The sequence below is a fragment of the Gobio gobio genome (assembly GCF_949357685.1).
Source record: "Gobio gobio genome assembly, chromosome: 9".
Classification (NCBI taxonomy): Eukaryota; Metazoa; Chordata; class Actinopteri; order Cypriniformes; family Gobionidae; genus Gobio; species Gobio gobio.
The window spans coordinates 28,761,573-28,789,258 of NC_137115.1; the positions used below are offsets into that span (position 1 = coordinate 28,761,573).

The 27,686-nt window shown below is 38.0% G+C and overlaps 1 protein-coding gene across 11 annotated transcripts in view; it reads left to right on the top strand.

Moving 5' to 3' along the window:
- The window catches only part of ccpg1 (cell cycle progression 1), a 49,629-nt gene that overhangs the window by 19,685 nt on the left and 2,258 nt on the right, over positions 1-27,686 (top strand). For 6 of the 11 annotated variants that reach the window (XM_079824935.1, XM_079824931.1, XM_079824936.1 and 3 more), the window contains 5 exons: positions 11,938-12,104; positions 17,772-17,907; positions 23,024-23,112; positions 24,833-24,958; positions 25,339-26,657. In XM_079824935.1, the coding sequence (XP_079681061.1) occupies positions 11,938-12,104; positions 17,772-17,907; positions 23,024-23,112; positions 24,833-24,958; positions 25,339-26,657 (1,837 nt within the window). Of the gene's footprint in view, positions 1-7,127; positions 7,214-11,937; positions 12,105-17,771; positions 17,908-23,023; positions 23,122-24,832; positions 24,959-25,338; positions 26,658-27,686 lie in introns of all 11 variants that reach the window. The other 5 variants (XM_079824929.1, XM_079824934.1, XM_079824933.1 and 2 more) reach the window with 2 other exon arrangements.

Sequence of the window (27,686 nt, forward strand, 5' to 3'; positions counted from 1 at the left end):
TCTTGTACTGTGTAATAACAGCGCACCCGTCTCAGCCACTCCAGCAACGGACGCAACACGGGAAAACTATCGGTGAGGATTTTTGCCGATAACCGATTGTTCCACCAATCAACTATCGGTGCCGATGAATCGGTCGACCTCTATTTATCACATTGCGCAAAGGGTATTTTTTTTCCATCTGCGTCTATGACACATGAAAAAGACTCCCATATATCAGACTGAGGACCGTTATGCACTAGGGGTGTGCCATATCATACCGTCCACGATAATACCGGTATACATTTTTACATGATAAAAAAGTTCCCTAGCGCATTTACGTTCCCTAGCGCGCACAACAACAACAACAACACCTGTCGGAGTATACATGAAGAGCAGCATGTCAGCCTCCGATAACGACTTAGTACCTAAAAAGGGAGCTACTTGGTTACAAGAGGTCAGCCCTCTTGACAACTGACTAAACATTGACGACTTAAAACTGCTATTGATGTTTGCAGCGCAATATTTGACCGGAAGGGTAACATTGACAGTTATTTTCGTCAGTTACGGCTCGTTAGATCTAGCATTCTGCCTTCTTTGAATCAGACACAGAGATAAAGTAGTGCGTAAGACTACATTTATTTGAATGAATGGATTATAGCATTTATTTGGTTTAATTATATATATATAGAGAGAGAGAGAGAGAGAGAGAGAGAGAGAGAGAGAGAGAGAGAGAGATTCGTACCTGTGACTGCGTCTGTTCAGCGTCTCTCTTAACGAAGATGTGCGTTTATTACTGAAAAATTGCGATGTAACCCCATCGTTGCTGAGAAATATAATGTAGTGATCCCGTAACTTAGCTATTTTATTGCTAATAGTCGCGGGGCAGCGTTAATAACAAGTTTCTGTGCTCATGAATGTGCAGTGCGATCGCTGCTCTCTGAATGCGAGTGTGCGAGCGATGTGTGTGTGGGTGCGTGTGCGTGAGCTTCAATAGCCCTGTTTACATGCACACTTTTACATAATTCCGATTGAACAATTCTGTGGACAGTTTACACGAGACGTTATCTAAACCGATCTGGTGTTGCTGTAAGAAACACCTCAGAAAAATACATTCTTCTGTCAGGCACAGTTGAAGTAGAAAGTGCCTGGAACAAAAACGCTGTCAGATGAGATGGCGTAGCCAGGATATGTCTGTGTCATTATTCCAACATTATCTTCATAACTTGTTACAAAATAAAAAGTTTAACAATTCAGAAAAATGTGTGTATCCTTATGAAAGCAGTGTTTATATGCAGCATTTTCATTTGGACTTTTAAACCGATTACAGTGCTCCATGTAAACACACCTGAAATGAAAACAGCGCATTAATATAGAACGAGGATTCATCTGACTTGGAACTACCTGTGCATTAAACGATTTTATTGCACACCTTCCAGCCAATCAGAATCAAATATTCAGACAGACCATGGCATAAATTACATTAGTTATTGTTAAACTAAAATGTTATGTTATGTTTTTGTTTGCACTAATACAGTAAATGCTGCTGCCTACCAGCTGCAGTTACCAATAAAACTTTGTTCCATATATTTTTTTCTATATCGTCATAAATATCGTTATCGCAAATATTCTTGAAATATCGTGATATAATTTTGAGGCTATATCGCCCACCCCTATTATGCACATGCTGCGCGCACAGACCCTGCAAACACAATGCATGACGCAGAAAGAACTGGTCCATGCTTGCAGCGCGCGCATAACGGTCCTGAGTGCAGGCTGTATACTGGGTGGTCGATAAGATTAAGTAAAGCGAAGATATGCTGTTCTGAAAGGACGTCGGGAATGTGATATTGAATGACCGCCTGCTCCCGTTCAAATTACACCAGAGTTACCGACCGCTACCGTGTTTTAGTCGGAAATGTAATCCCGCGGCGCAAAATATCTGGTCGGGTCCCACGGCAATAACGAGTGTACAGCCGATGTACACACAACGGTTGTCCGACTTCACACACTCGTTTTCATTCACTCCTTCAAATAAAGTGATAACGTAGGGAATAGTGAATGAGGGTATAGGGGGCGATCTCGGATTCAGCCATCAGCTGTAATGCGATCTCAGCTGTGCTCTGACTGCTCTCACTAGTACAGTGCAACAGTGAAATGCGTCCCCTCTCAAACAATGACGCACTGCGCCGCTTTCCGAACGTTGTTTAAGCAGCATGCCGGTATTGCGGTATCATCAAAATTCATATCATATTAATTCATAATAATTGACTGAGTAAGACCATGTCAAAAATTATTAGAATTTCGGCCTCAGAAAATCATGATTTTGAGAAATTCCAATTTTAAAATCAAGCTTACTTTTTAAAATTGCAAAACATTTTAACCATTATTATTCTGACTACGTGCCATATGCCACATAAAAGCTACGATTCTCCCATTTTCAGTGATATAGGACACATTTATGGAAAAATTCTTAGAGTTTTGTAAAACAAGTCTATTTATTATGATGTGCATGTCCAAAAAGCGTGAAACATTGAAACGAATGGGGGCACCACAAGAGCTTGATTTACAAAGTCAGTTCACTCTAATGATTTGTAGACTATAACTTTATTAGTAAAATGAAATCTCAGTAGAAAATTTCATTAATAGGCCTATATATCCATTAATATATAAAACATCCATAGAAAATCTCACTGTGTAACATTTGTAAAGTAAATATAATGCCCTACCAAGTGAACAGGTCAGTCTCAAACTTGTATACAGTTAGTGATAACTGTGAATCTTCACTTTTCGATTAGATTATGATTCATTATGATTTTTTCATGGCTCATTGCGCTTAATAACTCTTTTACATAAAGCACGTCCTGCACTTTATGTTCTCATATTCATGCATGTTCTATTCGGATAGGCTTACAAACCGAAACCAAAACATCAGACGCAAGAGCTTTGCTTCCGAAGGACATACGCAACTTTTTTATATTAATAATACGGGTTCTTTATTTAGCCTACAAAAAACAGTAGGCCTATATTAATCCTTATTAATTAAATTAATGAGATTAATTTCCGATTAATTTTTTTATTAATTATTCATGAGATATCACGCCTCCTCGCATATTGGCTTTGTGAAGATAAACTGTCTTACAAATTTTAAATCAGTGTATTGTTTTATGTGAATGAGTAGACTCAATGATTCTCACATCAGTTTGAAGAAAAAACTCTATACAAATACAGACAGGAGTCAAAAGTCTTGGGAACAGATATCTATTGTGTGTTTTGAGGCCTTAATTTTAAAACACATTTTTTTTTTCAAAATCTGTGCATAAACATTTTTCTCTCAAAAATACAAGCATGTACATACATGTTGCTCACATATGTGACCCCGTCTGTGAATTAATAAGGAGATTTGAATGTTCCAATGAGATTTTGTCAAAGGTTTAATAGACACAGGCAAAACGTTTTCATTTAGGAATGAGATCGTGTGGGTGTTTGAATCGAGATTGCGATCTTTTAACGATTAATCGTGCAGCTCTAACTGAAAGCTTTAGTGGATTTTTTCCCTTTCTAATATGCCTCTGGTCATAGAGCTTTTTAGATGGCTTTTAGTTGGGTATAATCTGCAATCTCTGTCACAGTTTATTGGCTGATTTCCATGGCTAAAATACACTGTTTTTGGCCAACTTAACAAATATAAAAAAAATATAGCTTTCCTGTGAAATAAATAATAAAAAAAAGTCTTTATCAACAGAAAGTAGGCTAATCACATTTAAAACAACACTATAGTCTTCACTGCATAAATTAAATGAAGAGTTCAGAATCAGATGCAAAAGCCTCTAAAAGCCACTCAAAAAGGAGATAACGATTCTTAGTGAATGCTCTCCGCATATAGTATACGTTCATAAAATACTTTCACTTCAAACCCACTAAATCCCAGCCTCTGCCCATTCAGAAGTACCAGTACTGAGGTAGAAACCTATACATAGAAGCCTGACAAAAAGGCTTATTTTAAAGAAAAACGTCCGACGGACTTAGAGGCTTTTGCATCTGAAGTCTTCAAATATAGAACAATCCTACTAAATCTACAAAAGAGCAGTGGGTATTATTTTTTCCTTTGTCTTTTGTTGTTTGATTAACATTAAGGACACAGACAAGTATTCTAAAAGGCAAGTATTAGGCTGCTGTCACTTTAAGACCGAATGCACGGATCTAATAGAGGGTATGCATTGACGTCTCTTTCCTGTCGGAACACGCCCCCTTAGCCGGTCTGAGTGGCAGAAGAGCTGCTGCATGACTGGATTTAATAAGGAAAACTGCGAAGACGCGAGTAAAACAAATGATTATCAGTTTAAACTAAAGGTTGGACTCAATATAGTGTTCCTTACAACTTACCAAAGATCCAGTGGTCCATGGATATTGCCATGCCAGGCATCTTGTTTCCTGACATTTATGAGTATGATGAGTTACAATATATAACAATACAATATATAGGGTATGAATTTACCCCAAAATTCAACATATTGAAACAAAATGATAACTGCAAATCCAAATGCCTGGAGTCATGTTGTTTCTGTGAATTGCAACAATCCATTTGCTTTTCTTTTCTGTAGATTTTCTGCAGTCTGTAAAAATATACCTCAGATTTCTTGTCAAATCTATTTATACAGTCAATCTCAAAGCTCTTTTCCATTTCAGATTTGTTTTGTGTGTTTTTCACGGCATAGACGCTGCTAACCAATACTGTCGCTCAGTCTTTTTGCCACTCAGTGGTCATTACCGCAGTCACTCCTGCCGACGGTGACGTCACATGCATTCCCTCTATATAACATGCAATTTATTTCCCACCTGTTTCTGTTTACTTAAGACATAACCGACTATGTTTACGCGCATAGTCACCAAACTGGGCATTTTGACATATTTTGGTGTATATTTAACCGTTTATGCACCGAAGCTCAAAGTTCACTTTGCTTGTACGTGTGTTCCACTTCTTTCAGAGCGCGTGCACAGAAAGCCGCATGGAGAACAGTATCTCTTTCGCAGCTTAATGCAGTTTTAATAAATCTGCTTATTGTCCTATTGTTTATTAACAGTAGACTTAAGACAATCACTGATTTAGCTGATTTGGACATTAGGTTTGGGCTTTTAGGGAGGAACGAAAACACACAGCTATAGAGTAAAAAATGCACTAAATCACCTAGTTTTTACTGAAGAGACTGTAGAGTTGCCATCGTTGCAATATCTTTCATGTGTTTTTTTCATACATAAGCAGCTTGATCTGGTGTTTTCAGTGTCTTTGTGCAGCTTTAGACACATGATGAAATAATACAATGTTAATATTTCTTATTTTGTTTAATATTTTTATTTAGTAATTAATAATAATTATTATTTTGGTGTCCTATAACATTTGTCACCCATCTGTCATTTGCCATTAGCCTGAAAAAATTGGGTGAATTCCCAAACAGTTTGGAAAGTTCAAAATGTCCTAGAATCATTCCCTGGAATTCCTAGTGTGTTCCCATTATGTCCATGGTATTTATTTTATAGATGCATCTCACAAAGAAATTTTCAGGTCGTTTTTTTATATATATATATATATATATATATATATATATATATATATATATATATATATATATATATATATATATATATATATATATATATATATATATATATATCCATATATATATATATACACTCACCTAAAGGATTATTAGGAACACCTGTTCAATTTCTCATTAATGCAATTATCTAATCAACCAATCACATGGCAGTTGCTTCAATGCATTTAGGGGTGTGGTCCTGGTCAAGACAATCTCCTGAACTCCAAACTGAATGTCAAAATGGGAAAGAAAGGTGATTTAAGCAATTTTGAGCATGGCATGGTTGTTGGTGCCAGACGGGCCGGTCTGAGTATTTCACAATCTGCTCAGTTACTGGGATTTTCACGCACAACCATTTCTAGGGTTTACAAAGAATGGTGTGAAAAGGGAAAAACATCCAGTATGCGGCAGTCCTGTGGGCGAAAATGCCTTGTTGATGCTAGAGGTCAGAAGAGAATGGGCCGACTGATTCAAGCTGATAGAAGAGCAACTTTAACTGAAATAACCACTCGTTACAACCAAGGTATGCAGGAAAGCATTTGTGAAGCCACAACACGCACAACCTTGAGGCGGATGGGCTACAACAGCAGAAGACCCCACCGTATCTCCACTACAAATAGGAAAAAGAGGCTACAATTTGCACAAGCTCACCAAAATTGGACAGTTGAAGACCGGAAAAATGTTGCCTGGTCTGATGAGTCTCGATTTCTGTTGAGACATTCAGATGGTAGAGTCAGAATTTGGCATAAACAGAATGAGAACATGGATCCATCATGCCTTGTTACCACTGTGCAGGCTGGTGGTGGTGGTGTAATGGTGTGGGGGATGTTTTCTTGGCACACTTTAGGCCCCTTAGTGCCAATTGGGCATCGTTTAAATGCCACGGCCTACCTGAGCATTGTTTCTGACCATGTCCATCCCTTTATGACCACCATGTACCCATCCTCTGATGGCTACTTTCAGCAGGATAATGCACCATGTCACAAAGCTCGAATCATTTCAAATTGGTTTCTTGAACATGACAATGAGTTCACTGTAATAAAATGGCCCCCACAGTCACCAGATCTCAACCCAATAGAGCATATTTGGGATGTGGTGGAACGGGAGCTTCGTGCCCTGGATGTGCATCCCACAAATCTCCATCAACTGCAAGATGCGATCTTATCAATATGGGCCAACATTTCTAAAGAATGCTTTCAGCACCTTGTTGAATCAATGCCACGTAGAATTAAGGCAGTTCTGAAGGCGAAAGGGGGTCAAACACAGTATTAGTATGGTGTTCCTAATAATTCTTTAGGTGAGTGTGTGTGTGTATGTATATGTATATGTATATATATATATATATATATATATATATATATATATATATATATATATATATATATATATATATATATATATATATATATATATATATATATATATATATATATATATATATAAAATATAAATATTTTCTGGTTAAATATGATCCACACTTTTTTAACTTTTTTTTAACAGTTTTCATGACATTCGCCCTTGTTGAAATGTTCCTCTCTCTCTCCTGAGTGGCAGCAGACTGGTGTTGGAGTGGATGGGGATTTTCCAGGATGCTGTGGGAATATGGCAGCCAGCTTCAAAGCTCTCTCTCTCTCTCTCAGGTGCTCTGCCATGGGAGTGTGAGCGTGTTGTGATCAGCATGCTAATAAAGCTCTGTGGACAGTGAGTGTGTTTGTGAGCGAGTTAAGTGATGTGGCAAAAATAGGTTCAGCCACATTAAACTGGCTGATGAAACACCCTGCCAATAGCTGCGAAAAGAGATAACGTGTAAAGTGTGTGGAAAAAGCCACAGTAATGTGTTTGTTTAACCTACTTTGCTGTGTGCTTTCATATGTCGCAATTCCATGTCTTGAGTTGACTACACTGTGAGCTAATTAGTTGTGTCAGCATTTGTCACCTTTATTTATATTATGGCTTACACAATACAGATTGTTTCAAAGCAGCTTTACAGATAACAGGAAAATTATGCATTTCAGCTGTTGTTCAGCTGAAGTCAGTTGAACAACAGTTGATTCAGTTCTGTTGTAAAGATCATCCATTTTTAAATTAGTTAATTTCATCTATCAAGCAGTTTTGCAAAAAATTGTGTCATTGTCCAGCTCAGTTCAGTTCTCATTCAACAGCATCAGTACAGTCAGATCAATAATATTGTTTAATATTAAGTGTTCCCAACTAAGCAAGCCAGAGGTGACAGTGGAAAGGAACCCAAACTCCATCAGGTGACAGAATGGCAGTTGGGAAGCCAGTTCTCCTCTGGCAAATGAACGCGGTGTGATTTATGATTCCGGCTGCATCAAGTCAGAACTCAGATCGTGATTAGTAGCATTCAAATATTCATTCAGTTACTTTTGCTTGAAGATTTGATTCATCATGCCAGTGTGGAGCCGAAACTGACCATATGGTCTGTGTGGAGGACAGGTTCTTGTCATCTTTGCTGAGGATCTCTAACGATGGCTGTCATGTCGATAAGGCCTTCACAGGGGATTGCCTAGTAGACATAGTCTCTGTTGACATTTAGGGCTGCGTTTTGGTCATATCTAGGCTGATCTGGATGTGGAACAGATCCGTCTGACTATGGTAACCTCAGGATAAGGATGAGACAGAAAGACGAATATTAGCGTAGATGCCATTCTTATTACAATGTAACAAGTACATTGGGTGTATAGTAAGTGTTCCCGGTGCTGGTTGACCTAATTTATGCAGAGAAGCAAACAATCATTTAACTGATGATCTACCGTCTGCAGTTGATTTTGATATTCTAGGTATTATCAACTGGCCAGATTTTTGAGATCACAATAGGCGTCAAGGACTATAATGCGTGAAGAGCACACTCAAGTACTGAGGAGCTAGTGCTTTGTAAGTAATTAGCAAGATATTAAAATGTATGCAATGTTTAGTAGGGAGCCAATGCAGTGTTGACAGAAATATTGTCATCCTTCCTGGTTCTTGGAAGAACTCTAGCTGCTGCATTTTGGACCAGCTGGAGTTTGTTTATTAAGCATGCCGGGCAACCACCCAGTAGAGCATCCTTGAGGTCATGAACGCATGAACTAACGTTTCTGCATTTCTCATTGAGAGCATGTCATAATATATTTTTAAGATAAAAAAATGCGGTTTTACAGATGCTAAAAATGTGGCTTTCAAATGAAAGATCAGGGTGCGAAGAAATATAGAGCTGAGTATCATCAGCGTAACAGTGAAAACTAACAGCATGCTTCCTAATGATATCTCCCAAGGGTAGCATGTACAGAGTAAAAGGCAACGGTCCTAGTACTGAGCCCATAGAATATAAAAAAAAAGGACGTAGTGTCCGTGACGTCACCCATAGGATTCTGATGAGCAGTATTGAAGCGCAAAGTTTGGACGAGATGGCCGTTGCCATCTTGGCAGCGCGTCATCGCGCGTCACTCCCGGATAACAGAAAATGGGCAAAAAGACAGAACGCGGACGGAGCTGAGGTGACGCAAAGACTAACAGACAGCAGATAAATGGCTATCCACCTGTCACTCGAAGTGGCCACGCCCTTAATTATGCAGAACTTTAATGCTTTATATAATGTAAACGAATGAGTTAGAAAAAAATTCACCCCCCTCACAGTTGTCATGAAGGGCAAAATTAGCCGTATATACCAAAACCACAATTTGTACCAGGCTGTAAACATGTTTTTTTATTTTGTAAAGTTGGGCATTTTAACATGGGGCTCAATGAGATTCTGCTCCCTTCTGGAGCCTGTCCCTAGCGGCCAGTCGGTGAATAGCAGTATATGTCACTTCCATATTGGCTTCAAGAGAAACTGCGGGAGGTTGCCGCTTTACTGAGCCTTGTACTTCATACTGAACTTGTGTTTGATATGACACCTCTTAATTTACTGCTACAAATTGGTAACGGTCAGATAAAATTTGAACCATCCCTGTGCCATTCCACTAATGTCCACATAATTTCTGGGTTTATTCAAAAGAATGTTGTGATTGATAGTATCAAATGCAGCACTAAGATCCAGTTACACTAATAGAGAGATACAACCACGATCAGATGATAAGAGCAAATCATTTGTAACTCTAACGAGAGCAGTCTTAGTACTATGATACGGTCTAAATCCTGACTGGACATCCTGACATTTCTTTCTAAAAGGAACACCGTTGTCTGGTATTTTTGACAGAAAAGGTTTTTGCTCTCCTATAGCAAAAATTAATGGAATTGTTCCTCAGGGGGTCTGTAGCATGATGTCTTATGTGATACTGTAGTAGATGGTTGCATGGTTATAATTTTCTCTCTAATAGTATCAATTTTGCTAGTAAAAAAAAATCTTTATCTTCTGGAAAATCTGGAAAATCTTTAAGTCATTACTGCTGTGCTGTTTGGAAAGGTCTGAAGTTGAAGCATTATTTTTTTGTTAAATTACCCACCGTATCAAATAAATACCATGGGTGGTGTTTGTTATCTTCAAAGAGTCGAAAAGTAAGCAGATCTTGGCGTTTTTAAGGCCTTTCTGTATGCAATAAGACTTTTTTCAAAATACCTGTTTTTTTTTTCTTCCAGTCTGCTTAATTTTTTTGGCTGCTCTTTTGAGGGCCTGAGTGTGCTCATTATACCACAGCAATGGCATCAGACTATTTTCCTTAATCTTCTACATGCACAGAAGAGCAACTGTGTGCACAAGTGTTGGAAAAGAGAGAGTCAATAGTTTCTATGCCAACATCAAGTTCTTCTAAGCTATCAGGTATACTAAGGAGTAGAAACTGATTAGGAAGATTATTTATGCAGTAATCTTTTTTTTTTTTAACAAACCCTTAACTATCCCGAAGCATTTGTCTTGAATCAAGACAGGAATGATTCCTCAAATCGTGTTGTGGTGGAGAGATGTTAATATTTATTAGTGTTTACGGAATCTTGGTTCCTTCTGGTGTTTCCAGTATGCTTAAATAATGTCCTGCTTGTGTATGAAGTATTTCTCTTAATATTGATACGATAGCTGTTTAAGCATAACAAAAATACAAAGGAGACATTCACAACAGCTTTAGGCCTGCAGCTGTTTTTTTGGGGCACAAGTCATGTGCTGGTTTAGTCGATTAGCTTGTTACTGTAGCGTAAACAGGTCTGTTTTCCTGCACTGCATCATGGCATGCGAGATGTGTTCTGCAAGCATGTGTTTACTGTGTGTGTACAGAATTGCATTTGTCAGAAAACGTGTCTGTTGGTCAGGTTTTGCTATTTGGTCCCTAAAAAGTAGGTAAACCTTCACATTACCTACATTAAAGGTCCTTTGGTGAGTCATTATGATGAATTTTGCTTCATAAAAGGACTAAATAATGTCTCAAATCTAAGCCTGAGATGGCACAGTGTATATAGTCCATTTACTGACCGTCAACTTTTATGTTTGAAAGGTATTCAGAGTTTTGATTGAGTAAAAAGTCTACACATTTCTACTACTTTATGAGTGTTTTCATTACAGCTAGTGTTGGACCAACTCTATCCATCCATCCATCTATCTATGACAAATGTTAATTGCTGCAGTCTATTTAAAATGTTTAATGGATCTGAATGATTTTTAAAAAATCGGTTTGAATGAACTATTGATTAATAATGAATGATGATATTTCACTTGTTTCATTAGTGGATGTATGAAGTGCCCCCCCCCCCCCCCCCCTCCCCCCCTTTTTTTTTTCAATGATTCAATGACAAATACATTTTTAACAGTCACTTGATGTATGATGTAGTTGATACAATTGTTATTTGAAGCACCATGTTACTTTCAAAAGGTGATTTAGTCTATTTTGATCGCTTCCGTAGACATCAGTGTTTATCCAAACTATAAATTTAAATCTAGTCTGTGTAGTTTTATTTATTGCTATTTAATTTTTTCTTTTTTAAAATGTATTACTTCTTTTGTAACACTTTACAATAAGGTTTCATTAGTTAACATTAGTTAACTACATTAGTTAACATGAACTAATAATGAATTTCACTTATAAAGCATTCATCTTTGTTATTGTTAATTCCAACATTTACTAATACTTTATTAAAATCTTGTTAACATTAGTTAATGCACTGTGAACTAACATGAACAGCTGTATTTTTTATTAACTAACGTTAACAAAGATGAACAAATACAGTAACAAATGTTCTGCTCATGGGTAGTTAATGTTAGTTAATACATTAACTAATGTTAACAAATGAAACCTTATTGTAAAGTGTTACCGCTACTTTTTTTAAATGTATTTATTCATTCCATAATGCCACACCACTCAATGGTAATTATAATTGGCTTAATTCAAGAACAATAGATATTCATTCCTCTGGGTTGTGTGTTTTTATCTGTACACAGTTTTCCCAGTGGATCAGCTAGTGCATCGAAACAGTGGTAACAGCAGCAGTGAGGATGAGGAGGATGAGATGAAGGCCAGTCATGTGGTGAGGAGACGCAGAGTGAGGAGAAGCACCACTGGCTCAGACCCTGGAGACCTGCAGGAACCCCAGAGGAGGCAGGAGGAGGTGCTGATAACAACAATAACTCATCACTCCATAATGCTGTATAATACTTTATGCTGTAAATGATTACTTCTTAATATTTTATATGCAACAAATATTTTTTAGTTAGCTGGAAATTATACATCTATAATTTTTTTTTTTGAAATATGGTCAGAAACATTTCTTTGTGAGCTGAATCCATAAACTACATAACGGATATACATTTATAAACATGCTTTTATGCTTTTATTTATAAACACTACTGATGTGTTTGCAACCAAGCAATTCTAGCTATGGGTGTAACGGTTCCAATTACTCACGGTTCAGTTTGTATCACGGTTTTCGGGTCACGGTTGTGGTATGGTTTGGTATGTACCATGTTTAGGGAAAACAAGGACAAATTCAAAGAAAAAATACTTATTTATTCATTTTTTTCACCCCTTCAAATCAATTTGTTAACATTTTCTGTTGCAAATCAAGATCTGCTTGGAGTAACGATGTCTCCTGCAGTGGAAAACCCTCTCTCACTTGGCACTGATGTTCCAGAGACAGGTATTATTTTGCAAGTTTAGCAACATGAGGATACTTGATTTCAAGTGGATCTGCATCTGTTTTCGATGCAGTCACGCAGTCTGTGAGATACAGATTGTTAATGGTGGGTGCTTGTAGAAATTACAGTATTTCGGCCTGGAAATGTAAACGTTCACCTATCATACATTGACCTTAAATATGGCTTATAATTTGAAACATGTAAGTAGTAGCAACTTTACATGGCTGCTCGCTCTAACGTTAGCCTAGATAAATGTGTGCTATTATTAGGTGCATATCTAAGTGTTTGTGCGGAGTGTAGAAGCTAAAGTATAGCATGCAAACTACATGACATGGAGGCGTCATTTTTAGGGCCCTATAAAGTATAGTTTTATTTTTTGCCAAATTCCGTTTTTTCCGTTTTAATTTTTGCTAATTCCGTTTTAATTTTTGCTAATTCCTTTTTTTTCGGTAACATTTTTGGAAATTCAGTTTTTTTTACTCTTTAACTGTTATTTTAGTCGTAAAAAGAGTGTGCTTTTAATGTTAAATATAATAGAACATAAAATAGGAATGACCTTAAATTTATTGAGGTAACAAACATCACATTTACTCAGTACTTTTCAGGACAAATACGGCACTCTTAAGTACTTCAAGTCACAACAAATATTAGTCCTGTGAATTGATAAAAAACCCCTGAATTAATCGCATTTCTTTTCTGTAATTAATCATGATTAATTGCAATTAAAAAACATTGGAGTTTTTAATATTTTGCTTAAAATTTTACTTAAAACAATCTTTACATAAACCCATTATAATAAATGTTATATTTACCCATGGCCTTCCCTGTCAGACATAGCCTACACAGAAATTGAATAAAGTTATCAACACCAGCCTTAACTGCATAAATAATAAGTGAAATATAGATTAATCATCATTAAAGCTATAATTTTCTCTGTTCCCGTTGTTCTGTGATGAACATTAATGACAGACATTATCGGTGCTGCTGTCACTTTAAGATCTACCGCTTCCGAACACGACGCGGATCAGACACGTTGTCCCACCCACCTAATTTTCTCTCAAGTTCATTTAAGACATTATTTTCCATATAGTACATTAAAGTGCATTAAAAACAAGGCAAAATACAGCAAGCACTCCCCGCGAGGGAGCTGCTCGGCTCTGTACTGAAGGCTTAGCGTTGAGTTTCTTAACTTTTTCGCTGACGAAAGCAGAGTAGTGGAGAGCCGCTTCGCCATACTTTCATTGTTTTGAAGGGGGAGCTGAAATGACGGGAGGGGTTGTGTCGCACAGATTTGCTTCCCCCGGTCTGCATTTTCCCCAGACATTCGTTCTTCTCCCACACCAAACAGAATTTCATTCCAAATTTGTAAAATTCCGCGTTAACACTAGATTCCGCGTTAATATGCCAATTCCGCGATTCCATGAATGCGGAAATTATAGGGCCCTACATTTTTGGTCATATAGATATGAGTAATATTTCATTATTGTGTGTAAACTCACAATATCAACAAAACAAAGAAACCAAACAGGATGCACTTTCTGCTGCCTCTGTCTCCGTGAACTGGAACAAAAATCAACCGAAACTCAGCATATAGGCTACTTGCCTCACAGATATATATCTATAGAAAGCCTGAAATGTCTGCTTTTAAAGGTGCAGTGTGTAATATTTTATTTATGAGGATCTTTTGACAGAAATTCAATATAATATACACAACTATGTTTTCAGTGGTGTATAAAGAACTTACATACTGAACCGTTATGTTTTTATTACCTTAGAACGAGCCATTTCTATCTACAAATACACCGCGGGTCTCCTTACAGTAAAATCGCCATTTTGCGGCATAATGTTTCTACAGTAGCCCTAAACGGACAAACTGCTCTACAGAGCGCTAGCTACTCTCAGCTGTCTCAGACAACATTTTTGTCCTTTGTCCTGTGTTGACCACCGTAGCTTCCTTACGTGCTTTGAAAGGGAGGGGTGAGCAGTGGGTGGTTGCAATTCGCTAGATGCCGCTAAAATTTACACAGTGTACCTTTAAATGAACCGATTCAAGTAGAAAACAAATAGGGTCCTCTGATTATGCAATTTGTATAGAGCTTTATGCGTCAAGAGGGTGGTGGCTTGAGAGGTTTACGAAGATTAATAATTTCCTCTGCCAGTTTCAGTTTATTGTAAACACTGCAATGTCCTTGACATTCTCCTTAACATTTTTTGTCTATCAGAGCAGAATAGATGGCAGGCTTCTGCTCCAGATATCTCTCTTGATATTCCATCAAGTTGGGGTTTCATGTATTAGATTGTGAACAGGTATAGCTAGCATCTCCTGATTGACTTTCATGGCATGAGCTGCTGTCATGTTTTATGGGAAAATGTTACAAGACTGTGTGCAAACATTCAATTTATGGCCCTAGTCCAGCTGCTTCTTTGATGTCATTCACCATGTCCTGTGCATTACCTGTGGATAATTAGACTGGAATGGTGATGTTAAGTCTACATACTACGGTCATACTTAAGTTTAGGGTCCAATTCTGACTATTAATTAACTAGTAACTATGACTTTTACCTCAATAAACATAATTACTGCTTATTAAAGGGTTACTTCAGCGATTTAGCATTAAGCTTTGTATCAGTAGACACCCAGTAGAATATTTGAATTCTCGTACTTTCCCGCCTCATATCCCCCTGAGATGAGAGAATTATGCATTTTATTTCTGGAAAAAATCCTACGATGACGCAAATATCGTCATTTTGCGTCATCGGATGATTTTTTGGCCAGAGGCTAAAGACTACAGCCAGTAGAAGGAGCTAGTTCCGCATGTTTTCAACCCGCCCACAGAATGTAAATGCGCATGGTCGCTGCCGCTCGACCTGAGCATTAATAATGGAGCAGTACAGGGCAAAGTCAGTGTTTCAACAATGAATTCCTATGAAAGTTAAGCTTCCATAGGCATGATCTGATAACGAGCCAGACTGGACACGCGTCATGAATACCTCAGCTCTGCTCAGCTCTTCACTCTCGTGATGAATGAAATCTGACTCCTGCTGCATTTGTGTCGTGACTTTCATTTGGCTCACTCACACTTTATTGAAAAGACACGTTCAGTTTTTAATTGTATTGTCTATTCTCTAATTGAACACAATTATTTTATTACTATGAATATGAAAACGACGTTGGGGGCGGTGCCGCGGTGGGCAAGTTGGCTTTGGGAGTGGCCTCGTAGGGCAGCGAAGCAAGTGCATTCTGGGAGTTGTTGTCTTTCATCCACATGAGACAAAAATAAATGTTCTGTCTTTTCTCGGTCTAGAAGGCACCAAATTCAAAAATAATTTCACATTTCTACTACATAAATGACTAGGGTTGGGAACCGAGAACCGGTTCTTATGCAGAACCGAAACTGATTTTTGAAAAATACCAGAACCGCGCGAAATTCCTAAGTTTCGGTTCCGAAAACGGTTCTGGTGCAATGTGTGTGCGAAGCGCTGGAAGCGTATCCTTTCATAGCGAGTGACAGCCAGTGTTGCCAAGTCCGTGGTTTTCCCGCTTTCCCGCTTTCTACTGTTGCCGCGGGCTGTGTTTCATGTCCGCGGGTTGAAGCGATTGTGCAATTGTGTGGTTTTTTTGTAAAAACCTGGCAACCCTGGCTCACCTCATCATGAATATTAATTACGTTGCCTGCCGCTTCCAGGAGTGTAACGCAGTTCAGCCTGAAAGCCCTCGCGCTACACATTTACGGTTTTGCGTCAGATATTTTCTCGTTAACCACCAGCATGGCGAAGAGAAAGTCACAAGTATGGATTCATTTCCAAAGAATGAATGATAATGAAGCAAAATTTAACACATGTGAAAAGTTAATAACATGCAAAGGAGGCTGCACTAGCAATTTGACAAAACATTTGCTACAGCACAGAGTGCCTCAGGGCTTATACCAGATTTATAGTGAAAGGCCTATATATAGGCTATATATAGGCTATATATATAGGCTATATATATATATATATATATATATATATATATATATATATATATATATATATATATATATATATATATATATATGTCAACCGTTGAGTCACCATGGTTTAGGTAAGCGTTTAGGCACAATTACCTTTGTATTGCTGAATTGCAATGTATTATTTACAAGTTCACTGAATAACTGAATTACTATTAAATTAATATACAACTAATTAATAAATATAACTAATAAATATAATTTATAACTTGGTTTTATTCAGAGACAGAGAGATAAAATGTAATAAGACAATTTCAGAGGTGTTCATTTGAAAAAAATGTGTTGCAAGAATGGCTTAATTAATACTGTAATATATGTACAGTACAGGACTTTTTTTACATTGCCAACCTGTAAATTAATTTTAGAGCAAGTATAAACACAAAATGGATTGTTTGAGTTGCGTATTGTGCCTTTTTCCTTTACCACTATTTGTTTAATAATTTTAATGGAACCGGAATCGGAACCGGAATCGTTAGGCGGAACCGGAACCGGAAAATTTCTCACGATTCCCAACCCTATAAATGACCCAGTTTAAGTACACATTCATCTTCCCAGCGCTGAAGTACCCCTTTAATAGTTGTTAAGTTAGTTTTTAAGTTTAGGTATTGGGTAGGATTAAGGGATGTAGAATATGGTCATGCAGAATAAGGCATTAATATGTACTTTATAAGTACTAATAAACAGCCAATATTCTAGTTATATGCATGCTAATAAGCAACTAGTTAATACTAGTAAGTGTTACCCATACTACATACTAACAGTTGATTGGACACATACTCTCATGTGAAACACGCGGAACATATCCATCGAAACCATACGTTAGTGGAACTCTCTGTGTTTTATGCATTGTTTTTTTTTTCACCAAACCATATGATATATTGACAGATTTGAGATCTCATGCGTCTGACTAACCATGGTGCATATGCGTGCCAAACCGTGGAGAGGAATGGTAAAGATGATTTAAAAAAAATTATAATTACAGAGAACCGTTACACCCCTAATTCTAACTGATGCAACCTAGACTCTTTAATCATTGTTGCATTTTCCACACAACCTCATTTATGTTAGCCAGCAAAAAAAAAAATTGTGCATGCCATGTTCTGAAATGATGCATGTTTGTTTCTACATCAGGTTGTTGAGGAGATACAAGCCCATCCAGACGCCCACGCTGTGCCGCAAGATCAAGGCCATGTCAGTGGCACTCTGAACAAATGTATCCTGTTAGCGTTGCTCATCGCCATCAGCATGGGCTTCGGGCACTTCTACGGTGAGCAGGGACCTGATGTCTGTTTTATTCACATGCTCTTATTAAATAATTTAAAGTGGAACTTTTAGGATGAATATTCGTACAAAAATTACTGTGTTAGTACGTAAGTAAAGCTTTATTTATATAGCACATTTTAAAACAGTCTTTATAAAGTTCTTTACAGAAGACATGCTGTATAATTGTTCACATACGTGCATATGAAAGTGTGTCAGCACGGTGATGATATCAAATGGTAATATTTTGTAGAGATGAAACGGTTAACAGTTTGATGATAAATCATGATAAAATTCTTGTTGGTTAGTAGTACCATTTCAACCTTCCACGCACACCTTGGCAATAAAATCGCCATTGGCTGGTACATTTTTTTTGTTTAATTGCCAGACTGATATACTTTTATATATATGATATTATGATAATCAAGCACTATTTAATGATAGCACTTTAGTAATTAGAACTAAAACTTGGTAACCTTGCATGAATGCACATTTGTCATTTTTACTGGTGGGGGTGCTTAAAGGGTAACTAAAACCCCAGCTCAGAGCTTAACTCCACCAACTGGCAATATTTGAAAAATGCTGGAAAAGTGGGCAGAGTCCAGCGGAGACAGAGGGGACGAACCGAGGGCGGGACTGAGCGGAGGGCGTGCACCTGAGACCCGCTGTGACGGATTGATTGACAGCTGTCTGACTCGCGAGTCGCAAAGATGGAGAATGACTGGAGTGACGTCAGTAGCTTTGCAACAGAGCGGTCATTCTCCCCCACCTTCACCTGAAGTGGAGGAGGGTGAATTGTCTGTAGACACAGACCCAGAGCCTTATCAATGCGAGCCGCTGGCTCAAACTGTGTTAACTCCCGATGCCGACGATGCTAGTGAAACAGCAGCGCAAGAGAACTTACCTAATCTATGAACAGTCAAATCTTTCCTTTTACTGAATTCCACTAAAAATAGATCAGATACATACGATGTATTTTTATTTAAATGAACTGAATCAATAAGCAGCGCTGGACCAATAAGTTCAAACCTAAAAGCCTATTATAAACAGATTTCCTCAAATAAAAGTTAGACTATATACGCCAGCACGGTATTGTTGTTCGTTACCGCGGCAACCAGTTGCGTGTCAGGGTTTGAAAGTGCGTCTCATGTATGAAACTTATCTGTACACATGACGGGCGGCAATAATATCGCAAGAAAAGCCTGACGTGTACTGACAACTGCATTATTTAACCACATTTTCTTCATTACAATGTTAAAGCAAGTTTCAAGTAAGTTTAATTCATAATGTTTCTACTTCATGTAACATGACAGTTCATACTGGAGTGAAGCCGTTCTCATCATGTGATTGGGGAAAATATTTCTGAGGGCGTGGTGAGCTCATGCCAGGGGCGTGGGTAGTGAGCCGTTGGAAGAACCATCTTACTTCACGATGACCCAAAACGTCCAATAGGAAAATTCAACTGCAGTAGCCAGCGTTCAACCTTTAGAGGGCAGCACTTAGACGGTTTTACACCATATTTTATAGAATTAAAACACTTTATACCCAAATGTCAAAACATTTACTCGAATCAATGAACAGCATTAATAAAGCCCCAGTCATGCAGATCATTAACTAAAAAAAGTTGGTTTAGGGTTTAGTTACCCTTTAAGATATTGTTGGTCATTCATTCAGTGTTTCTGTAAAAAAAAAAGATAATAGTAATTATTATTAAAAGATTATAATACTACTACTACTAATAACAATATACAACATACCTATGATTGATGAGCTGCTGGGTTCATTAATATTAATCACGTTTTCAGCGTTCGCTCGAACTGATTTGCTGAAATCAAAACGGGGACAGATGAGCGAGATGAGCGCCAGCCAATGAGATTGCCATTTGTGCATTAGTTCCGCCCACTACCGAAGAAACCGGCATATCTTCTGCTTGTTCTTAAAAGATGAATAATTCCAAATGAACATTATTTTAACAGGAAAATACAACAAAGAATATAATTTACATGTAGCGCATCCATTCTGCATCGACTCACACTCTTTCGTTGCGTGTGGGTAAGAAACACTGCGCTCTCAGCAAAGCGACGGCGAGTCGTGCGCCTTCACAATAGAGTTTACGGTATGTTAGATACAGGTACGCTGCTCATCCATTGAGCTAAATTGAAATAGTACAGATCGCTTGACGGCGAGCGAAACTCTCAAGTGTTCAGCGAGTGAAAACATATCTACACACTGCAAGTAAAATCTAAGAATGTATTAGCCAGTGGCTAATGATAGACCTTATAAAGTCATCCAGAGTGAAGATTTAGTCACATATGTGAGTGATTTACTGTAGAGGGTTGCATTTCATATTGTAATTATCACAGGGCTCTACACTGCGACCATTTCGGTCTGAATTATTTTTTAATTTAAGTTATGTTTTTGGCCTTTTTTGTGCCTTATTGGATAGGATAGTAGAGATTTTAACAGGAAAGCATGGGGTGGAGAGAGGCGGGAACGGGATCGGCAAAGGACCTCGAGCTGGGAATCAAACTCGGGTCGCCGGAGATGCATTTGTGCTATATGTCTGCACGCTAACCACTGGGCTATTGGTCCCGACCATTTCGGAATAAAAATTACTGCATGCAACTGAAAAAATATTTATTTGATATTTGACTCCCAAAATGCATCTACACTGAGCAATAGTTACGTTCCGCTGCTTCTCATGCCTTCAGACAGTCAAAGACAATAGGCTTGTTCAACTTGAAGCAGCGCTACACAGACCGATCGTTGTATGACATCAAAGTACCGCGAGAGCTATTCAATAGCATACAGAGCCGTCTGCTCTCTGCTTTCGCAGTACTTTGAGGGTCCGTGGCTCTTCCATCCCATTGACTACTGTAATTCTCTTTTATCTGGTTTACCACACAAATCTCTTCATAAACTCCAACTTATTCAGAATTCTGCTGCACGTATCATAACTCGGACTCCATCTATTTAACACATTAGCTACTCCATCACTTCAGCAGCTTCACTGGCTTCCTATCAAATTCCGGATTGAATTTAAAATTCTCCTCCTCACTTACAAATCTCTTCATAACTTTTCTCCACCTTACCTTTCAGCTCTCTTACAGCCCTACACCCCTTCTCAAACTCTTCGCTCTTCTTCAATGGGTCTTCTCCTAGCTTCAGACTAGCTTTCCTTTCATGATTACTGTGTGCACTCAAATCTTGCACTTTGTTTTTGTGATAGTAATTAGTGATGAAAATTCTGGGCTGAAACCGAAACCGAAAATTTAGGATGCACTTGGCCGAAAACCGAAACTGAAGCCGAAAATGGCTTCTTTTAAAAATGTATACTAATATATATATATATATATAATATAATATATATTGTTATTGTTATATTGTTAGATATAATATAAATTGCTTGAATTTAATGGATCTGAAATTTTAAAAAATCACGAACCAATAGGATAATCAAACTTTTTATTAAGTTACATAACAAAACCTAAAATATTTTAAAAAATAAATATAAATAATAATACCAAATAATATTATTCTTCAAGTTTTATGTTCCATCAAATAAAATAGTTTTTTAACAGTTTTTTAACAAAAACCCACGTTTTTTAAAGATCCAAAATTATCTGAATAACTGCACACAAAATCACAGAATGGTTCTCATTAAGAACATGAGATGCTGCACTGAATAGTCTCTCACTGTCTGTCACTGTTCTCCGGGAAAAATGGCATTTGGGGGGTAAAATATGTGTTTTTTTGGCAGGGTTGCCTGCTAAAATTCGCATTCCTTGGTCTAAATATCACATAATAGACCCTTTTCACAGGCGGTGATGACGCGTTTTAACGGTCATCAATATCGTAAATCCTGCAAAGTTTTTTGTATTTTCATTTAAAAAAAAAATATATGTACATTTATAACACTAATACTTTGTATTTTATTACTTTTGCATCAAATTACAATAAAAAAGTTACCACTGCTGTGAGGGTGTTTAGTAATAGCGTCTATGGGAATGATGGGAAAAATTTACATATTTCTCTCTTTTGACTGCCGTTATAAATCTCACTCTATTTTTTCCCTCTTTTTGAAAGTTGTGAAATCACTACTGTTGCGTTTTTCTTTTGCTATGTGAGCAAATTTGCACACAAAAAAAATATTTAATGTATTATCTCATTCACAGCTATAATATTTAACCCAACTATGACGACTTCCGCTCTGAGAAACCCGGAAATGTGAAAAGGGTCTATGGGGTCGCTTCAACCCGCGGACATGGAAAAACATCCCACGGGAAAACCGCGGACTTGGCAACAAGGCTTGGGGCAGATAAATACCTGCGTGCAATCCGTGCAAGCAATGGAAAGCGGCCTTCGTTCGCGCGTCAGTAGTCAAGGGGATTGTCGCTTCTGGCAATGGGTAGTTCAGCTGGATACGTCTCTATTTGTTCTCATACCGCTGACATGCTTAATCTTTGATAGGCAGACGCGCCGCGTGATACCGCTCGACCGTGAGTGAAACCTAAGCGCTTGCGCACGGATGGGAGGGGCAGGTGACATTCATTCTCGGTTTACGTTTTCGGCTGTTTTTTTTTTTTTTCGGGCCCGAAACCGATAATGCCATTTTCAGCCGAAATTTCGGTGCACCCCTAATAGTAATGTTTGTAAATGTTGTTTTCTTTTTTTATGATTTATTGGCATTGCTATTATTTATTCATTTTATTTTTATTTTTGCTACTTTGCTGTATGGTGACCTTGAGTGATCTGAAAGGCGCCTTAAATAAAATTAATTATTATTATTATTCCATTGGAAAAAGCGTAACAGACAACTTGGATCATGTTTGCCTTGATAACCACATTACAGCCTTGAGGTCATTGAATTTTGTTCAGAGTTAAGTCAATCACTGTTGGCAGATACCATAGAAATGAATGAGAAGTTCCATAAAATGAATCATACCTGTCGGGCAATTTTCTGTGACTTGTCTTATAAAACACAATTTTTTCAATGTAAAGTATTAATATCAGAGTGTGTGTGTGTGTGTGTGTGTGTGTGTGTGTGTGTGTGTGTGTGTGTGTGTGTGTGTGTGTGTGTGTGTGTGTGTGTGTGTGTGTGTGTGTGTGTGTGTGTGTTCCAGGCACAGTGCAGATTCAGGAGAGGCAGAGAATTGTGGAAAAAATCTGCATAAATGAGCTGGAAGTGCCGTGTAAGAGAGAACTGGACATTGTAAGTAAGGTCTGTCTTTCACAGTCCGCTCACTGAGCATGAGAAAGACTGCAGATTTAAAGGCTTAGTTACTCAGATTTAAAGACTCATTTTATCCTAGGGAGTATGGGAGTAAAATAATGACAATTGTATTTGAAAGAAAAAAAGCATGTTGATTTGCACTAATAGAAAAAAATGCATTGCATTAACAGTACTTACAATTTAATTTCCATCTTCATTTTCTGTTTAAATACACCACCTATAATATTCAACAGCTAATTTTCAGTTCATTTTATTTCGCTTTACAAATCCACTTCGACAAATTTAGTGTCTCAAATTTGGCAGAATATTCAACATTGCACATTTGGGAACTGCAGGAATAGCAGTAGAGTACCGATCCATATTCTTCATCTGCTGTTAGTCACCTAACCAGCAGGTGGTGCAAGCGGGTGATGATGAAGACCAAAGCAACAGGCACAGCCATTCATTCATTCATTCATTCATTCCCTCACAAAAACTGATTTAGAAATGGAGCAAGTGGTAAGATTATGCTATGATTATCAGGGCCAGTATATATGCAGAAAAGCTGATTAAGACACAAAAGCTGCATTTATGTTTAATTCAAAGTATTCATACTTTTCCCTGTATACATGTAAGCAGCAATCGCCACCACAAAGGAGATATGATGTTATTCCCCCCGACGCTGATGTGCAGAGTAAACATTGCATCTGAAAAATACCTATATTTTAAAAAGCTGAACATGAAAACACTGGCTTACTGGGCAAACAGTGATATAAAAAGACCAAATTCAGTCAGTTTACACTTTATTGATGAAGCATACTATATACAGGCAAGCAATTTGTCGTTATTTTACTTCCATAAGAGAGTAAAAGTAGCCAAAACCCTTTAAAAGAACAAAATAACATCAAATGTTGGGAGACTTAAGTTGACATGCATGGCGTTAAGACATTGCAAAGTGATGGGCAAAAGTTATTTACTAATTTGAATCCAATTTTTTTAATCGATTACAGCTCTCTGTGTTTACAGTTTTGTCCTGTTTGTCTCAATGGTGAACTTTGTTTCAGCATTCATCATCCTGTAGCTTTTCTGCTGATTATATCAGTGTATCGATACTGATGTGAATATCGAAAAGTATTGATACTCAAATAAAAATAGCGTTACTAAGGTTTTTTTTTTTTTTAATAGTAATTTTGTTTATTTAAAAAGATTATTTAATGCGTACAATAGGAATAACCCATGTAAGCAAATAGGTATTGTGTAGTATAGGACTATTTTCCTGCTCATCTGATTCAGCTGTTATGTAATTTTAAGGATCTTTTCTAAATCAGACCTAGTTTTTTTTCTAGTCAAGCATTATCAAAAGTGACCATAAAGGCATTTATAAAGTTTTCTATTTACAAAGATTTTTTATTTAAAATAAATGCTGTTCTTAGAATGATTTCTAAAGGATCATGTGACACTAAAGACTGTAGTAATGATGCTGAAAACATTGCATCACAGGAATAAATTACATTTTAAAATATATTACAATTAGAAAACACATTATTTTAAATGTCAGTGATATTCCACAATACTGTTTTTACTGTTATTTTTATCAAATAAATGCAGCCTTGGTGACCTGTTAAAAACATGTTAAAAATCTTACGGACCCCAAACTTTTGAACAGTAGAATAGATTTTAATGGACGTCCATTCTCACAGCCCTGTCTCTATGCATTTAGGAAGTGGTCGAGAATCTAAGGGAAGATCTAGAAGAAAAGCAAGACATGGTGCTGTCCCTCACAAGCGTCATGGATAAGATAACTAAAGAAAACCAGCATCTCAGAGTCAAACAGGAAGAGCTACAGGTAACCTGTCTGCATTAACGGTTCCTTGAAAATTGTCTCGTTTTTGGTGGGAAACTAAAAACAAAGTATTGCTGCAACAAACTTCACCAATTTTACTGGTTGTTGTTAGTATTATTTTAGTATGATTGAGATACTATTACAGTTGTCTTTTGTATGTCTATATATAATTTTTATTAACTTTATATCAGTTTTAGTTTTAGTTATTTTAGTACATCAAGTTAAACTTAATAAAAATAAGAAGTAGCTGAAATAAAAAAATGTCTATATTTTATTTTATTTCAAGTAACAAAAATGTTTTTTATGGTTTTAGTTGGTTTTATGGTTTTACCTGATGATTGTATAGTGGACTGGCCCCATTAACAGTTTGGCTTCCTGCACAGGCCCAAAGACAAGATTTATATGAGCAACTGACACAAACCAAGAGTGAGATGGAGTCTCGGCAAAAAGACCTGACCATGGAGAACCAGGACCTTAAAATCACTCTGGAGCGAGAAGAGGCATCTCTCTTGGCCCTGCAGGAGGAACTGCGGTACCTACGGGGACAGATCCAAGAGCTGGAGGAGAGTGAAGCTGGGACCGACTCAATCCTGTCTGAGAACCAACGACTCAAGGGCTACTTGCAAGAGGAGAAACAGAAATTACGCAACTTCATGAACCAAAGGGAAGCACTAATGGCCGAGGCTCAGGTGTTGCGGAAAGAGCTCAATAAAGAGCGGAAGGCAACGGACAAGCTGAAGGAGGAACTAGAGGAAATTAGTCAGAAAGACGCGGACATTGAGGGCAAGATGCATCCTGAGACCGAAGAACTGCAGGCTCGACTTCAGGAGCTCGAAAACAAGTTGAAGTTTGAGCAACAACGCTCTGATCTTTGGGAGAGACTGTACGTGGAGTCAAAGGAGGAGAGGGCCAAGGGTGACAGGGACGTAAAGACCAAGATTCCCAAGGATGGGATGCTGGGAAAGGTTAAGGAAACGTTTGATGCTGTGAAGAATTCCACCAAAGAGTTTGTGCACCATCACAAGGAGCAGATCAAGAAGGCCAAAGAGGCGGTAAAGGAAAACCTCCGGAAGTTTTCCGACTCTGTTAAGTCCACGTTCAGACATTTTAAAGATTCTGCCTCAAATGTGTTCAACCATGAAAAGAGATTTCAAGAGAGGAAACCCGAGCATCAAACGTTTCAGCAAGAGCAAGGAAACAAACGTGCCGAAGATTGGCAGCCTCAGAAACCTTTACACCGACATCCTCGCAAATCAACCATTGACTCTTCTTTTCACGCCGATCGCAACACGCGCAAACCTGGTAATCAGAAAGACTACAGCACTATGGGTCAGAAAATGCCACTCAAAGGCTGTTCGGGTGTTTTTGACTGTGCGTATCAGGAGTCGATGAGTCTGTTCAATAAGGCAATGGACCCCATTCGTGCGGATGAATTTAACGAACTTCTGCGCAGTTATTTGCAGAAAGAAGTCGGCCACTTCCACCACTGGAGGGAGCTGGAGAGCTTCATCAATAATTTCTTCCATAACGGTGTCTTCATCCATGACCAGATGCTGTTTACGGACTTTGTTAGTGGCGTTGAGGATTACCTTGAGGAAATGGATGAATATCACAGTCTCAGCAATGATGTGTTTGAGGATCTGGACGACTACATATACCGGCATATATTTGGAGATACATACATAAAATACTTTGGGCCGAGGTAAGCCATGTTATGGTGTTGCGATAATATTTTTTACTAAACTTTGGAGATACAGCTAGTGGAATTATAATCAAACTAAAAATGAGCTTGTTTTACTTGCATAATTTGCATATTACTTTGCATATGACTTGATTTTATCTAGGGATGCACCGAATCCAGATTTTTGGGGTTCGGCCGAATACCGAATCCACTGGTTAAGATTCGGCCGAAACCGAATACCGAATCCTACTCCCATCCTCAGTCCATTATCACAGGAAACACATTAATGAAGTAAACAACTTCCACAGCAATGTATGCTATTGACTGTTTAACCGTTAACCAAAAGTAAGACCTTTGACTGATTATTATCAGTTAAACAGTTTAAATGTTTTTAATGCTTTTTTTTTTGTTGTTTTTTTGCTGCATGGTTAATGAAAAATATGCTTTATCAAAGAACAACACAACGGGGAGCACAGGGGGCGCGCGCGCAGTCAGAGGCTCGCGCTGCGGAGACAGAAGGATTGAGAGGTTGTTTTCTGCCGCGGGTTTAACTGTCAACAGACTGCTCTCCAGACTAACCCACATCACTTAGAAATGTTACTTAAAAAAACAAGATTGAGGTAGGATTGAGGTAGGCCTGCTACCTGAAGTTGCTGCATTTTGGCTGCTGTCTGTATTCCTTCATGCACAACTCGTATTCTTTCGGATGTTTCATATGCAAATGTTTTAACAGCGGCTATTGTTTAGGGTCCTTGCCACCCCGAGACAAATGGGCATTGCAAATTGAACATTTAGCTCGACTTGAATCGCCTTTCTTTTGAATTAAAGTACTGCCACGTTTTCTGCTCATGAGTTCCATTTTCACTTTCTCACAGCCGACTGGATTCGAACGGTCCACCTAGTAAACACCTTCCCATAGCCTAATCAACGGCGGCGTCATTACGTACGACCAGCGCATAGTGCAAACCTAGGGTTCGGTTCTGTGGAAAAAAATTCTGAGGTTCGGCAGAAACCGAACCCCGTCAAAAAGCCTAATATTCGGCCGAATCC